This window comes from Geotrypetes seraphini, chromosome 19, assembly GCF_902459505.1.
Source record: "Geotrypetes seraphini chromosome 19, aGeoSer1.1, whole genome shotgun sequence".
Classification (NCBI taxonomy): Eukaryota; Metazoa; Chordata; class Amphibia; order Gymnophiona; family Dermophiidae; genus Geotrypetes; species Geotrypetes seraphini.
Window position 1 is genome coordinate 38330883 of NC_047102.1, and position 16851 is coordinate 38347733.

The following is a 16851-nucleotide window of genomic DNA, read 5'->3' on the forward strand; positions in this document are numbered from 1 at the left end:
GACGCCCGGGAGAGGCGTCCTATTCAGAATCGACCTAAACTAAACCCCGATTCTGTAACCGGCGTCCATGTTACAGACGCGAGTTAGAGAATCGGGTTAGATTAGACACGGCCCGCTACACTTATCGCGGCAAGGGATCTCTCTGCTGCTATAAGTATAGCGGGCCGTAGCCCCCTGACCGATCACTGGCAGGAGGGTGCCCAAACCCTCCTGCCCGAAGTTGCACCCCCCTCCCCGACATTACCGACCGCCCCCCCCCGACACTACCGATTGCCCCCCCCCCCGACAATATCGGTCGCTGGCAGGAGGGTGCCCAATCCCTCCTGCCCGAAGACGCACCCCCCCCCCCGGCGCTAACATACCCCACTCCACCAAACCTGTTCTTACAGATGGGTCTTGCACGTCGAGCAAGCAGGCACGCCTCGTCGAAATGAGGCGGGCCCGCCCCTTCCCGGCCCATCCCGCTGAAGCCTAAGGCCTGATTGGCCCAGGCTCTAGAAGCCTGGACCAATCAGGCCTTAGGAATAGCGGGTCCGCCCATCCCTACTAAGTCTAAGGTCTGATTGACCAATTTGTTACCTTGTAGCAAAGAGTCCTGGGTTCAACACCCGTCCCCGGCTGTTTGATTTTTAAATCCAAATCAAGGAAGAAGAAATATAAGGAGAAGAAAAAGTCCTGGGTTAAATTCCCCTGATTGGCTGAATTTTAAATCTAAATCAAGGAAGGAGACCTATAAGGAGGAAGAAAAATTGAGTTAACCATCACCAGTCCAGTTGTGGACTAGAGGAAAATTTGTTACCTTACAGAACAGGGTTCTGGGTTGAACTCCCCTGACTGGCTGTTTGAATTTTAAATCCAAATCAAGTAAGGAGAAATATAAGAAGAGCAAAAGTGAGCAGGGTTTCATTAGTCCATTGGTGGACTAGAGGAATTCTTTGTTACCTTGCACCAAAGAGTCCTGGGTTCGACTCCCGTGTCAGAATTTTTGCATTTCTAATCCAAATCAAGGAAGGAGAAGTATAAGGTGGAGAAAAAGAGAGCCAAACTTCATCAGTTCAATGGTGAACTAGAGGAAAGCTTTGTTACCTTTTGACAAAGAGTCTTGGGTTTGACTCCTGGGTCAGGATGTTTGAATTTTAACTCTAAGACAAGGAAGGAGAAGTATAAGGTGGAGAAAAAGTGTCATAACCTTCATCAGTCCAGTGGTGGACTAGAGGAAAGCTTTATTACCTTGCACCAAAGAGTCCTGGGTTCGACTCCCGTGCTAGGATGTTTGTATTTTAAATCCAAATCAAGGAAGAAGTAAAAGGGGGAGAAAAAGTGACTCAACCTTCATCAGTCCAGTGGTGGACTAGAGGAAAGCTTTATTACCTTGCACCAAAGAGTCCTAGGTTTGACTCCTGTCCCCGGCTGTTTGATTTTTAAATCCAAATCAAGGAAGAAGAAATATAAGGAGAAGAAAAAGTCCTGGGTTAAATTCCCCTGACTGGCTGAATTTTAAATCTAAATCAAGGAAGGAGGAAGAAAAATTGAGTTAACCATCACCAGTCCAGTTGTGGACTAGAGAAAAATTTGTTACCTTACAGAACAGGGTTCTGGGTTGAACTCCCCTGACTGGCTGTTTGAATTTTAAATCCAAATCAAGTAAGGAGAAATATAAGAAGAGCAAAAGTGAGCAGGGTTTCATTAGTCCATTGGTGGACTAGAGGAATTCTTTGTTACCTTGCACCAAAGAGTCCTGGGTTCGACTCCCGTATCAGGAGTTTTGCATTTCTAATCCAAATCAAGGAAGGAGAAGTATAAGGTGGAGAAAAAGAGAACCAACCTTCATCAGTCCAATGGTGAACTAGAGGAAAGCTTTGTTACCTTTTGACAAAGAGTCTTGGGTTTGACTCCTGGGCCAGGATGTTTGAATTTTAACTCTAAGTCAAGGAAGGAGAAGTATAAGGTGGAGAAAAAGTGTCACAACCTCCATCAGTCCAGTGGTGGACTAGAGGAAAGCTTTGTTACCTTGCACCAAAGAGTCCTGGGTTCGACTCCCGTGCTAGAATGTTTGTATTTTAAATCCAATCAAGGAAGGAGAAGTATAAAGGGGAGAAAAGGTGACCCATCCTTCATCTTCATCAACCCAGCACTCAACCCTTGAGCTAGCCAGGCTTTCACACTAAAAGCTTTTCGGAACTTATATTTATCCATTTCTTTGTTCAAATCCTAGTAGTTGACACAAAATAGAGTTGAACCTTCAACCTCTTCTTTTGGAGTAGTAGCAGTCCTACTCCTTACCTGAGGCTCAAACCCTCAGTCTCCAGTTGCTAACCCAGCACACAACCCTTGAGCCAACCAGGTTCACAACCCTTGAGCCACGCAGGAATTTTTCGGAACTTATATTTATCCTTTTCTGGGATCAAATCCTAGTAGTTGTCCAAAAAACATCAAAATAGAGTCTAATGTTGGCATAGCAGTACCAGAGGGATGATCCAGTGGTGACTGAGTACTGCACGTTAGAAACAATTATTCAGATTCAAGTGGATGATAGAAGTGAATGCATGTGAGGCCTCTGGCAGGTGTTTCAAATGGACCATCAAGTAGACTTATCTCCTGTTTTGTTAGGCTTGTGTGATGGTGGTGTGATGACTGGTGGAACATTCTCTTATCTTCCTTTCCTTAGCCCTGACGGTTACATCTATGAGAAGGAAGCAATCCTGGAATACATTTTGCACCAGAAGAAGGAGATTACCCTGCAGCTGAAGGTACGTTGGCCATGGTTGATTTTCCTAGAGGGCAAAATTAGTGGCGTGTTATTAGACAAGCTGTGAGGACTCTTGCCGATGTGAATGCTGAGAACTAGAAAGAGAAAGTTTGACTGTGTGAGGGATCGCTATTGAAAAGCACCGATGCAGTTGGCTGGGGTAGGGGAGAGTTTAGGTTTTACCCACATAAGGCATGAACACATGAATGAGCTTTCAGTGGGGGTATTCTCATACCTGCTTGAAACCTGCCACATCTCTGGGAGGATCATAAGCGGGGGCTCAGAGTCACTATTTTAGAAATCCCACCGCTATTGTAAAGTCCTCTTACTTGTGATGTCCTGTCCTGTCTGTCTGTCCAAATTAGATTGTCAGCTCTTCTGAGCAGGGGCTGTCTATTGAATGTTAAATGTACAGCGCTGCATACGCCTTTCAGCGCTATAGAAATGATAAATAGTAGTATTCACGATAAGCCTCAAGACCTCGGTAGTGGCGCGTTTCACGTGAAGACTTTCGCCTCACAATTTGCTTGTATTGTCATTGGTCATGGAGAGAGTGTTTCAGGTCACAAATACCCCGATGTAACTTTAATATTTGAAAAACATTTATATGAGGAATAAAGTACATCGGGGTATTTGTGACCTGAAACACTCTCTCCATGCAAGCAAATTGTGAGGCGAGAGTCTTCACGTGAAACAAGTCCCTGCCAAGGTTTATTATAGGTCTGAGGACTTTATAACAGCACTGGCATCTCTGTGAGGAGACGGATGAGTTTGGGTGCTTGAGGGGGAAGGTGTCCTGGGTTACTTTTTTTCGTTCTCCTTGCCATTTCTGGCTGTGCAGGCATATGAAAAGCAGAGGAGCGAGCTGAAGACGGAGCAAGAGGAGCTGAGCAAAGCAGCCAAAGAGTCGCAAGTGAAAGGCTTTCTGGAGAAAGAAATGTCCATTGTCCTCAAACCTCTGAACCCTTTGACCGCAGTGCCAGGTACTGTGACTTAGAAAATTCAGACTATATCTTCCATGCTTGAAGCTGGCTTCGTATGCTGTCCAACATCCCGAGGGGTATCCCATATTTGTACACATGTAAACATGGGCAAATTGGCTATGTGAAAATACACCCACTCATATAGTGTGCAGGGGGTGTACGCGGTACGTAAAAAACGTACGCATTCCATGCAAGAAAATATGCTACTTGGGCGCAAAAGCGTGGGCATCCTTGCTTGTATTCGATGTGGCAATTAATCCCCTGCCTGAACAGAGCTTGATGTAACATAGAAACATAGAAATAGACGGCAGATAAGGGCCCACGGCCCATCTAGTCTGCCCACCTTAATGTCCCTCCCCTACCTTTGCCCTGTGAATAGATCCCATGTGCCGATCCCATTTGGCCTTAAAATCAGGCACGCTGCTGGCCTCAATCACCTGTAGTGGAAGACTATTCCAGCGATCAACCACTCTTTCAGTGAAAAAGAATTTCCTGGTGTCACCTCGTAGTTTCCCGCCCCTGATTTTCAACGGATGCCCTCTTGTTGTCGTGGGACCCTTGAAAAAGAAGATATCTTCCTCCGCCTCGATGCGGCCCGTAAGATACTTGAACGTCTCGATCATGTCCCCCCCCTCTCTGCGCTCCTCGAGCGAGTATAGCTGTAATTTGTCAAGCCGTTTTTCGTATGGTAGATCCTTGAGTCCCGAGACCATCCGGGTGGCCATTCTTTGCACCGACTCCAGTCTCAGCACATCCTTGCGATAATGCGGCCTCCAGAATTGCACACAGTATTCCAGGTGGGGCCTCACCATGGATCTATACAATGGCATAATGACTTCCGCCTTACGACTGACGAAACCCCTTCGTATGCAGCCCATGATTTGTCTTGCCTTGGACGAAGCCTGCTCCACTTGATTGGCAGACTTCATGTCCTCACTGACGATTACCCCCAAGTCTCGTTCTGCTACCGTTTTTGCTAGGATCTCGCCATTAAGGGTATAAGACTTGCATGGATTCTGGCTGCCCAGGTGCATAACTTTGCATTTTTTGGCATTGAAGTTGAGTTGCCATGTCCTAGACCATCGCTCCAGTAGGAGTAGGTCGTGCATCATGTTGTCGGGCACTGAATCTTCGTCTGTTGTGCATTTGCCCACTACATTACTCAGTTTGGCGTCATCGGCGAAAAATGTTATTTTACCTCGAAGCCCTTCTGCCAAGTCTCTTATAAAGATGTTGAATAGGATTGGGCCCAAGACTGAGCCCTGTGGTACTCCACTAATCACCTCCGTCATTTCGGAGGGGGTGCCGTTCACCACCACCCTTTGGAGCCTACCTCCAAGCCAGCTCCCAACCCATTTCGTCAATGTGTCACCTAATCCTATAGAACTCATCTTGCTCAGTAACCTGCGGTGTGGTACGCTATCGAATGCTTTGCTAAAGTCCAGGTACACGATGTCCAGGGACTCCCCAATATCCAGCTTCCCCGTTACCCAGTCAAAGAAGCTGATCAGGTTGGATTGGCAGGATCTCCCCTTAGTAAATCCATGTTGTCGGGGATCCCGTAGATTCTCCTCATCCAGGATCTTATCTAATTGGTGTTTGATTAGAGTTTCCATTAGTTTGCTCACTATCGATGTTAGACTCACTGGTCTGTAGTTTGCTGTCTCCATCTTTGAGCCTTTCTTGTGGAGTGGAATGACGTTAGCCGTCCTCCAGTCTAATGGGACGCTGCCTGTACTAAGGGAGAGGTTGAAGAGCGCGGACAGTGGCTCCGCCAAGACATCACTCAGCTCCCTAAGCACCCTGGGGTGCAGGTTGTCCGACCCCATTGCCTTGCTAACCTTGAGCCTTGACAGCTCACCGTAGACACTGCTGGGCGTAAACTCAAAGTTACTAAACGGGTCAACTGAGCCAACCCTTGTCTGTAGCTGAGGGCCGAGCCCTGGCGCTTCTCGGGTGAAGACTGAGCAGAAGTATTCATTTAATAGTTGGGCTTTTTCCGAATCCTTTTCCACATAGTCTCCGTCTGGTTTCCTAAGACGTACAATCTCGCCTGAGTTTTCTTCTATCACTGATATACCTGAAGAAGGATTTATCTCCCTTCTGGATGTTCTTTGCTAGAGACTCCTCCATGAGGAATTTAGCCTCCCTGACTGCTGTTTTGACGGCTTTTGATTTGGCCAGGTAGTCTGCTCTAGAGTCCTGCTTCCCTGATTGTTTGTAAGAGATGAATGTTTTTTTCTTCTCCTTGATCAGGTCTGAGATCTCCGCAGTAAACCACTGTGGCTTATTGTTCCTTCGCCGTTTACTTACTGATTTTACATAGCGGTTTGTTGCTTCTTGTATGGTTGCTTTCAAAGTCGACCACATGTCTTCCACGTTATCGGTTTCTTCTTGGCTTTGTAGCGCCTGGTGAACGAAGTCTCCCATTTCTTTGAAATTTGTGTCCTTGAATTTGAGGACTTTGGTTAGTGTAGTAGATTTAGTGAAACCTTTCCTGATATTGAACCATACCATGTTGTGGTCACTGGAGGCCAATGTGTCGCCCACCGAGACCTCTGTGACACTTTCTCCATTGGTAAGTATCAGGTCCAGTATTTCCTGATCCCTTGTCGGTTCCAACACCAGTTGCCTGAGGCTTGCTCCTTTCATAGAGTTTAATAGCCTCCTGCTGCTGCCGGAAGCAGAGGTAAGTGTAACCCAATCCACATCAGGCATGTTGAAGTCACCTAGCAATACTGTGTCCCCACGCAAAGTGATATTTTCTATATCTTCGATTATTTCCATATCCAGGTCATCCTGTTGTCTTGGGGGTCTGTAAATTACGCCAAGATACAAGCATTTGTCCTTCCCTCTGGCCAAATTAACCCAAAGGGATTCCCCAGTATACTGGACATCTGAGATTCTCGTGACCTTAATGTCATCTTTAGTATATAATGCTACACCCCCTCCCTTCCTACCCTCTCTGTCCTGGCGAAGCAAGTTGTAACCCGGTATGACCATGTCCCACCCGTGGGAGTCTGTGAGCCAGGTTTCAGATATCGCCACCACATCCAGGTCGGCATTCCTTATTTCTGTTTCCAATTCCAGGATCTTGTTTCCTAAACTGTGTGCGTTGACGTACATAGCCCTCCATGTTATATTTTTGTTATGTCTCAATGGGGATATTCCTGTTTGAGCTATTTGAACACCTTTAGCATTGTTTGTGTTATTTGTGCTTTCCTGAGGCTCAGAACCACAATGTGTACTCCCCATATACCCAGAACTACAGTGTGTACTCCCCCTAGACCTGGAATTACAATGTGACCCATAAATATGATGTGACCCTACTCCCGACTCAAAAGTGTGTGCACTCACCCCTGACCCAGAACTTAATTCTGCTTCTTTGATTATTTTAACTCGTAGTTCCTCTTTATTTTCCAGATTGAAAATGGCCAGTGCAAAAGTCTGCTTTAGTCAGCGAAGAGCCTGTCAATTCTTGCTTTTTTGGGAGTTATATTGTATGGCAGCAGTGTGTGTGTTTGTGTACTCTTTAGCTCACACCTTTTCAATAGTCGCTCAAAACAAGGTAACATAGTAAATGACGGCAGATAGAGACCCAAATGGTCCTTTTGCTTAGATATTTCTTGGCCAGAAACCCAGAGCTCTGCCTGGTAGTGTGCTTAACCGTGCAAGTCTGCCCTGTACTGGCCTTAGTTCTTCAATATATACCATTATTTTCTGATTAGAGATCCTCTGCTTCTTTGAACTCTGTCACCGTTTTCCTCTCCACCACCTCCCTCGGGAGCGCATTCCATGCATCAATTAAAGATGAATTTCCTACCATTATTCTTGAGTCTACCACCCCTCAACCTCAAATTATGTCCTCTGGTTTTACCATTTTCCTTTCTCTGGAAAAGATTTTGTTCTACGTTAATACCTTTCAAGTATTTGAACGTCTGAATCATATCTCCCCTGTCCCTCCTTTCCCCTAGGGTAAACATATTCAGGACTTCCAGTCTCTCCTCATACGTCTTTTGCCGCAAACCTCCTACCATTCTCTGGACCGCTTCAAGTCTTCTTATGTCCTTTGCCAGATACAGTCTCCACAATTGAACACAATACTCCAAGTGTGGCCTCACCAACAACCCGTCCAAGGGCATCAACACCTTCTTCTGCAACAGAGTAGACACGCCGGATGGTGTGAAGGACCTGGCGAAGCTTGAAGAATGGTTTGAAATTTGGCAGCTAAAATTTAATGCTAAGAAATGCAAGGTCATGCATTTGGGCTGCAAAAAACAGAGGGAACGGTACAGTTTATTGGGGAAAGAACTTAAGCGCACGACGGAAGAGGGGGATTTGGGCGTGACTGTATGTGATCACTAGAAGGTTGTTAGGCTGCATAGAGAGAGGCACGGCCAGTAGGAAAAAAGGGGGTATTGATGCCTTTGAATAAGTCTCTTTTGAGATCTCATTTAGAATATTGTGTACCATTCTGGAGGCCGCACCTTCAAATAGATGTAAAAAGTATTGAGTCGGTCCAGAGGAAGGCTACTAAAATGGTATGTGGTCTTCGTGATAAGGCGTATGGGGACAGACAATCTGTATACTTTGGAGGAAAGGCGGGAGAGGGGACATATGATAGAAATGTTTAAATACCTATGTAATATAAATGTGCATGAGTCGAGTCTCTTTCATTTGAAAGGAAACTCTGCAATGAGAGGGCATAGGATGAAGTTAAGAGGTGATAGGCTCTGGAGTAATCTAAGGAAATACTTTTTTACAGAAAGGGTGGTAGATATATGGAACAGTCTCCCAGAAGAGGTGGCGGAGACAGAGACTATGTCTTAATTCAAAAGGGCCTGGGATAGGCACGTGGGATCTCTCAGAGAGAGAAAGCGATAATGCATAACGCGGATGGGCAGACTAGATGGGCCATTTGGCCTTTATCTGGCATCATGTTTTTATGTTAATTATCCTGGAACCACAACCCTCAGAATTTTCTGATTCTGGACATGTTATGTCAGGCAACAATGATATACATCTTGGTTTAATGGGTTCGATATATTTATTATTATGATTATGCCAGTTCATTCATCTGCCACTCTTGAGGAGGGCAGTGGATAGGAAATGAGGCACTTATACGCCCCTTTTTCACCCCAAATATTCTGTGACATGCTTCTTCTCAGGAGGCACCAGCCCGAGGTCCTGTGCCTGGATAAGCTCCCTGTTAGCACTGCGAACAGAAACGGGTCAGGTGTAATGGAAATACACAGAAAAACACCTCAGCGGGACAGGATTGGCCCATCAGAGTTCCCAATATCGATTCATCTTTTATTTTTGAAATCCATTTAATCATGGAAATACCCTCTCTAAAAATACGTAACAGCATGATGTTCTTCCGAGGAACTGGTACTCTTCTCCAAACTCCAGGAGCGTCGGGTGCACATTCCCATCCCTTCTGCTTAGGCTCCCACCGCCCTGAAGACCTGGTGCTACTGCTGTCCAGCCCAGGGAAGCTTTTAGCCTCATTAGCTAAGAGACGGTGGTGTCCTGTATGACCCAGTTCAAATGCACTGGAAACACAGGAATATTCAAAGTCTCCATCCCTCTCTGGATTAGTTAACGAATGGATCCAGTCCACCTTTTATCGCCACTGAATGCCATGCTGATTGCCTCAAGACAAAGCAGTGGACAATTAGAACAAGTCTCTGCACGCAGTGGGATAAAATTCAGGACTGAATCAGTTTGGTCGACCTGGGATGGAGCAGCAAATCCACGGTCATTTGAGACTCGCTAGACCAGCCCTCAGGATGGCTACTGAAGCAGCCTGTGCTGTGTAGAAGCTGTGGAGCAGGGGTCTCCAAAGTCCCTCCTCGAGCGCCGAATCCAGTCAGGTTTTCGGGATTTCCCCAATGAATATGCACTGAAAGTATTAAATGCACATAGATCTCATGGATATTCATTGGGGGATTCCCGAAAACCTGACTTGATTCGGCCCTCGAGGAGAGACTTTGGAGACCCCTGCTGTGGAGTCTTCCCTAGAAGCTGGTATGCGATCCCAGGGCTACCAAGTTTCCCAGTTCCAGGCTGGAGCCTTTTTGGCCAGTCCTGGTTTTGAACCTCCATCCAAACGCACTATGGGATTCGTAGTCCCTGCTTTTACCCACTGAACTTTGTGCTGAAAATCAAAGATATCAAGGATAAGGCTGTCAGAAACCCAGAACGGACCTATGATCTCCCTTCTGGAACTGGGCAATTTGGCAGTTGTGGCACAATGCCTCCAAAATACATGTCTCTAAGATGTTATAAGCAAGGAGTTAATATACTGAACATTTGTCATCCTTCTAATATAATTATAATACACATATTGAACATATAACTTTAAAATGTGCTAAAAGTCATAAGTATAAAGACACTGCAGAGAAACTTGTTAAATGTTCTGAATGTGCTATGCATTTTAGGCATGCTTTGTTTCTGCAATATCATATAAAGACACATATTTGCATGCTTAATTGATAAATGTCAATATTGTACTTGATTTAAGATTTGAAATGAATAAAGATTAAAAAAATAAAATAAAATAGACACATACTGAAGAGATACCTTTTAAATGTTCTAAATGTGATAAGTATAAAGACACTGAAGGGAAACCCATTAAATGTTCTGAATGTGATATGCATTTTAGGCATGCTTTGTTTCTGCAATATCATATAAAGACACATACTAAAGAGATACCTTTTAAATGTTCTTTTTGTGATAAAGATACAGATTGAACATATACCTTTTAAATGTTCATGTCATAAGTATAAAGACACACATACTGAACAGATACCTATTAAATGTTCTGAATGTCATATGTATAAAGATACACACTGAAGACAAAACTTTGAAATGTTCTGAATGTGATAAATATAAAGACACTGAAGAAAAACCTTTTAAATGTTCTACAAGTTATAAGTATAAAGACACTGAAGAGTAATCCGTTAAATGTTCTGAATGTGATATGCATTTCAGGCATGCTTTGTTTCTGCAATATCATATAAATACACATACTGAAGGGAAACCTCTTTAATGTTCTGAATGTAATAAGTATAGATATAATGAAGAGAAACCTTTTAAATGGTATGAATGTGATAAGTCCTGTAAGACCCTGTTCAAATGCAATGGAAACACAAGAATATTCAAAGTCTCCATCCCTCTCTGGATTAGTTAACGAATGTATCCAGTCCACCTTTTATCGCCACTGAATGCCAGTCTGATTTCCTCAAGACAAAGCAGTAGACAGTTAGAACAAGTCCCTGCAAGTAGTGGGATAAAATTCGGGACTGAATGAGTTTGGTCGACCTGAGATTGAGCAGCAAATCCAAGGTCATTTGAGACTCGCTAGACCAACCCTCAGGATGGCTGTGCAGAAGCTGTGGAGTCTTCCCTAAAGGCTGGTAAGTGACCCCCCAGGGCTACCAAGTTTCCCAGTTCCAGGCTGGAGCCTTTTTGGCCAGTCCTGGTTTGGAACCTCCATCCTAACGCACTATGGGATTCGTAGTCCCTGCTTTTACCCACTGAACTTTGTGCTGAAAATCAAAGAGATCAAGGATAAGGCTGTCAGAAACCCAGAACTGACCTATGATCTCCCTTCTGGATCTGGGCAATTTGGCAGTTGTGGCACAATGCCTCCAAAATACAAGTCATAAGCAAGGAGTTAATATACTGAACATTTGTCATCCTTCTACTGCCCTTTGTATGTTTTAATAGATAAGCGAGAGGTAAAAATAAATTCCAGAATGTTTAAGGTAGAAGACCTCCAGCTAGCTGGCCGGTCTGAGGAGGGACAGAGAAGGTGGGGTGCAGTGAATATTGCTGTAAAATTATACCAATGATTAAGCGATTATACCTGTATTCTGAGGAATGGCCACAGGAGGACACCACTGGGCTATTAAATATAGTTCTTTCTAATGTAATTGGCGCCCTCCTGTGGCGCTATCCAGAATAACACCTATAAATCTAAGATTTGAAATCCAGCACAAAATTTCTTTAGATGCATTTTGTTTTTAAATGTTCTGAATGTGATATGCATTTCAGGCATGCTTTGTTTCTGCAATATCATATAAATACACATACTGAAGGGAAACCTCTTTAATGTTCTGAATGTAATAAGTATAGATATAATGAAGAGAAACCTTTTAAATGGTATGAATGTGATAAGTCCTGTAAGACCCTGTTCAAATGCAATGGAAACACAAGAATATTCAAAGTCTCCATCCCTCTCTGGATTAGTTAACGAATGTATCCAGTCCACCTTTTATCGCCACTGAATGCCAGTCTGATTTCCTCAAAACAAAGCAGTAGACAGTTAGAACAAGTCCCTGCAAGTAGTGGGATAAAATTCGGGACTGAATGAGTTTGGTCGACCTGAGATTGAGCAGCAAATCCAAGGTCATTTGAGACTCGCTAGACCAACCCTCAGGATGGCTGTGCAGAAGCTGTGGAGTCTTCCCTAAAGGCTGGTAAGTGACCCCCCAGGGCTACCAAGTTTCCCAGTTCCAGGCTGGAGCCTTTTTGGCCAGTCCTGGTTTTGAACCTCCATCCTAACGCACTATGGGATTCGTAGTCCCTGCTTTTACCCACTGAACTTTGTGCTGAAAATCAAAGAGATCAAGGATAAGGCTGTCAGAAACCCAGAACTGACCTATGATCTCCCTTCTGGATCTGGGCAATTTGGCAGTTGTGGCACAATGCCTCCAAAATACATGTCATAAGCAAGGAGTTAATATACTGAACATTTGTCATCATTCTACTGCCCTTTGTATGTTTTAATAGATAAGCGAGAGGTAAAAATAAATTCCAGAATGTTTAAGGTAGAAGACCTCCAGCTAGCTGGCCGGTCTGAGGAGGGACAGAGAAGGTGGGGTGCAGTGAATATTGCTGTAAAATTATACCAATGATTAAGCGATTATACCTGTATTCTGAGGAATGGCCACAGGAGGACACCACTGGGCTATTAAATATAGTTCTTTCTAATGTAATTGGCGCCCTCCTGTGGCGCTATCCAGAATAACACCTATAAATCTAAGATTTGAAATCCAGCACAAAATTTCTTTAGATGCATTTTGTTTTTAAATGTTCTGAATGTGATATGCATTTCAGGCATGCTTTGTTTCTGCAATATCATATAAATACACATACTGAAGGGAAACCTCTTTAATGTTCTGAATGTAATAAGTATAGATATAATGAAGAGAAACCTTTTAAATGGTATGAATGTGATAAGTCCTGTAAGACCCTGTTCAAATGCAATGGAAACACAAGAATATTCAAAGTCTCCATCCCTCTCTGGATTAGTTAACGAATGTATCCAGTCCACCTTTTATCGCCACTGAATGCCAGTCTGATTTCCTCAAAACAAAGCAGTAGACAGTTAGAACAAGTCCCTGCAAGTAGTGGGATAAAATTCGGGACTGAATGAGTTTGGTCGACCTGAGATTGAGCAGCAAATCCAAGGTCATTTGAGACTCGCTAGACCAACCCTCAGGATGGCTGTGCAGAAGCTGTGGAGTCTTCCCTAAAGGCTGGTAAGTGACCCCCCCAGGGCTACCAAGTTTCCCAGTTCCAGGCTGGAGCCTTTTTGGCCAGTCCTGGTTTTGAACCTCCATCCTAACGCACTATGGGATTCGTAGTCCCTGCTTTTACCCACTGAACTTTGTGCTGAAAATCAAAGAGATCAAGGATAAGGCTGTCAGAAACCCAGAACTGACCTATGATCTCCCTTCTGGATCTGGGCAATTTGGCAGTTGTGGCACAATGCCTCCAAAATACATGTCATAAGCAAGGAGTTAATATACTGAACATTTGTCATCATTCTACTGCCCTTTGTATGTTTTAATAGATAAGCGAGAGGTAAAAATAAATTCCAGAATGTTTAAGGTAGAAGACCTCCAGCTAGCTAGCCGGTCTGAGGAGGGACAGAGAAGGTGGGGTGCAGTGAATATTGCTGTAAAATTATACCAATGATTAAGCGATTATACCTGTATTCTGAGGAATGGCCACAGGAGGACAGCACTGAGCTATTAAATGTAATTGGCGCCCTCCTGTGGCGCTATCCAGAATAACACCTATAAATCTAAGATTTGAAATCCAGCACAAAATTTCTTTAGATGCATTTTGTTTTTATTTATATATTTATTTGGTTGCTTAGCCCATCCTCCCAAAAGAGCCCAGAATGGGTTACAGATCAGCATAAATAGTATAATTAAATAACTGCATAGCACAGACAGATACTCTTACAAAGAATATTGTTAATTTTCCTGGGAACAGTATTTCAGATGCATTCAGGTAACAATTTAGAAGTCAGAGTGTATGATTGCAGTCCAGTTCATGTGGGGATTTAAATACACAGGCGGTCCCTGCTCAGAAGTGCTGACAATCTAATTTAGACTGTAAGGAGAAGGAGAAGTATAAGTGGGAGAAAACGTGATGCAGCCTCCCATCAGCCCACTGGTTGTTTGAATTTTAAATCCAAAACAAGGCTGGAGAAGTATAAGGAAGAGAAAAAGCGAATAAGCTTTTGTCAGTCCATTGGTGTGCTAGAGGGAAGGTTTGTTACCTTTCACCAAAGAGTCCTGGGTTCAACTCCCATCCCTGCATGTTTGTTTTTTTAAATTAAGGAAGGAGAAGTATAAAGGGGAGAAAACGTGATCTACTCTTCATCAGTTCTTTGGTGGACTAGAGGAAAGCTTTGTTACCTGGTACCAAAGAGTCTTGGGTTCAACTCCCCTTACTGGCTGTTTGAATTTTAATTCCAAATCAAGGAATGAGAAGTATAAAAGGGAGAAAAGGTGACCCCACCTTCGTCAGTCCAGTGGTGGACTAGAGGGATGCTTTGTTACCTTGTATTAAAGAGTCCTGGGTTTGACTCTCGTGCCAGGATGTTTGAATTTTAAATCCAATCAAGGAAGGAGAAGTATAAAGGGAAGAAAAGGTGACCCATCCTTCATCTGCCCAGTGGTAGACGAGAGGAAAGGTTTGTTACCTTTTTACCAAAGAGTCCTGTGCTCAACTCCCCTGACTGGCTGTTTGAATTTTAAATCCAAATCATGGAAGGAAAAGTTATAGATGTTGATAACTCCCCCACAAAAAGTTATCTGCAAAGCAGCACCTGGTAACTGGGAAAAGTTGTGCTGATTGAGGGCAATTATCTGGACAAATTATTATAAATCACCTCAGTGCTTCTCAGGTAATGCCACGGTGGTCTGTGGGCAGAGTGAGAGGTTTCCCCAGTGTTACTCAGTTACCAGAGGGTCTTTTTTTTTTATATTCATAACCACAGAACTACCCAGATATAGGGTTAAGACAATAAAAAGAAGTTTCTAAGTGTATTTGAATATCACTAGCTCTGTCTGCCTCTCTGGATAAATACACTGACTGTGTTTAATCTACTGTGGTAGGATTTACAAAAAAAAAAAAAAAACCCTCAAACAAAATACTGATCACCTCAGCTGTTCATCTTTTTCCCATGATTTGTTGCAGTATACCTAAAGTATAAAAAAAAAATAAAAATAAAAAAAGATCTCAAGTGATGGGATTATTCTCCAATCCAAGGCTCTCCACTGATGTTATGTACAGTCTGAGATAAGCGCAGAGGATTCGTAGGTGTGAGGGTTTAAAGTCTGGGATTAGTACAGGGATTCAGGAAGAAGCTATTGGTTCAGAGACCAATTTACCAAAAACTGAAAAAAAGCACAATGTTACATTAGCTGTTAGTGAGCCAAACTTCATCAGTTCCTGTGATGGACTAGAGGAAAGGTTTGCTACCCTCTACCAAAAAGATCTGGGTTCGAGTCCAATCCCTACCTAGTTGTTTGAATTTTTTAAATTCATATCAGGGAATGAGAGATATAAGAGGGAGAAAAATTATCATCATTACATGAAGCAGCTGGTGGCTGTGGGTGGGTGTGAAGCAGCTTAAAGGTTGTGGGTTTAAATCCCCTATTTCATGAGTTATTGGAATTTGAAACCAGAATGATGGGAGGAGAGGTATAAGGGGGAGAAAAAGTGAAGCCATTCTCACCAGTCCAGTCGTGGAGTAGAGGTAAGTTTATTACCTTGTAGCAAAGAGTCCTGGGTTCAACACCCATCCCCGGCTGTTTGATTTTTAAATCCAAATCAAGGAAGAAGAAATATAAGGAGAAGAAAAAGTCCTGGGTTAAATTCCCCTGACTGGCTGAATTTTAAATCTAAATCAAGAAAGGAGACCTATAAGGAGGAAGAAAAATTGAGTTAACCATCACCAGTCCAGTTGTGGACTAGAGGAAAATTTGTTACCTTACAGAACAGGGTTCTGGGTTGAACTCCCCTGACTGGCTGTTTGAATTTTAAATCCAAATCCAGTAAGGAGAAATATAAGAAGAGTAAAAGTGAGCAGGGTTTCATCAGTCCATTGGTGGACTAGAGGAATTCTTTGTTACCTTGCACCAAAGAGTCCTGGGTTCGACTCCCGTGTCAGGATTTTTGCATTTCTAATTCAAATCAAGGAAGGAGAAGTATAAGGTGGAGAAAAAGAGAGCCAAACTTCATCAGTCCAGTGGTGGACTAGAGGAAATCTTTGCTACCTTGCACCAAAGAGTCCTGGGTTCGACTCCCGTGCTCGGATTTTGTATTTTAAATTCAAATCAAGGAAGGAGAAGTATAAGGGGGAGAAAAAGTGTCTCAACCTTCATCAGTCCAGTGGTGGACTAGAGGAAATCTTTGCTACCTTGCACCAAAGAGTCCTGGGTTCGACTCCCGTGCTAGGATTTTGTATTTTAAATCCAAATCAAGGAAGGAGAAGTATAAGGGGGAGAAAAAGTGTTTCAACCTTCATCAGTCCAGTGGTGGACTAGAGGAAATCTTTGCTACCTTGCACCAAAGAGTCCTGGGTTCGACTCCCGTGCTAGGATTTTGTATTTTAAATCCAAATCAAGGAAGGAGAAGTATAAGGGGGAGAAAAAGTGTTTCAACCTTCATCAGTCCAGTGGTGGACTAGAGGAAACCTTTGCTACCTTGCACCAAAGAGTCCTGGGTTCGACTCCCGTGCTAGGATGTTTGTATTTTAAAATCCAAATCAAAGCATGAAAGGTTTAAAGTTAAGAAACCGAAAGCATC

General features: G+C 43.5%; 2 protein-coding genes across 6 annotated transcripts in view; both read left to right on the plus strand.

The window, feature by feature from the left end:
* LOC117352063 (nitric oxide synthase-interacting protein-like) overlaps positions 1 to 860 on the plus strand; it is a 742171-nt gene extending 741311 nt beyond the window's left edge. The window contains exon 4 of the transcript XR_004537573.1: positions 807 to 860. The gene's annotated coding sequence lies outside the window, so the exon portion shown is untranslated. The remainder of the gene's footprint in view (positions 1 to 806) is intronic.
* A 1685-nt stretch (positions 861 to 2545) lies between these two features.
* Positions 2546 to 16134, plus strand: LOC117352061 (nitric oxide synthase-interacting protein-like). 5 transcript variants are annotated; one of them, XR_004537571.1, is made up of 4 exons: positions 2548 to 2750; positions 3591 to 3732; positions 7156 to 7300; positions 16040 to 16112. XR_004537571.1 is itself a non-coding variant. In XM_033928095.1 (3 exons), exons 1-3 carry the CDS (start codon positions 2574 to 2576, stop codon positions 8972 to 8974), a joined length of 393 nt encoding a protein of 130 aa, XP_033783986.1. In that variant the 5' UTR covers positions 2546 to 2573; the 3' UTR covers positions 8975 to 9619. The 5 variants fall into 5 exon arrangements, 3 of the variants coding, with proteins under 3 accessions (XP_033783986.1, XP_033783987.1, XP_033783988.1); XR_004537570.1 differs by lacking the exon at positions 16040 to 16112 and adding an exon at positions 7707 to 7774; XM_033928095.1 differs by lacking the exons at positions 7156 to 7300; positions 16040 to 16112 and adding an exon at positions 8901 to 9619 and having other exon boundaries at positions 2546 to 2750.
* Positions 16135 to 16851: the final 717 nt, after the last annotated feature.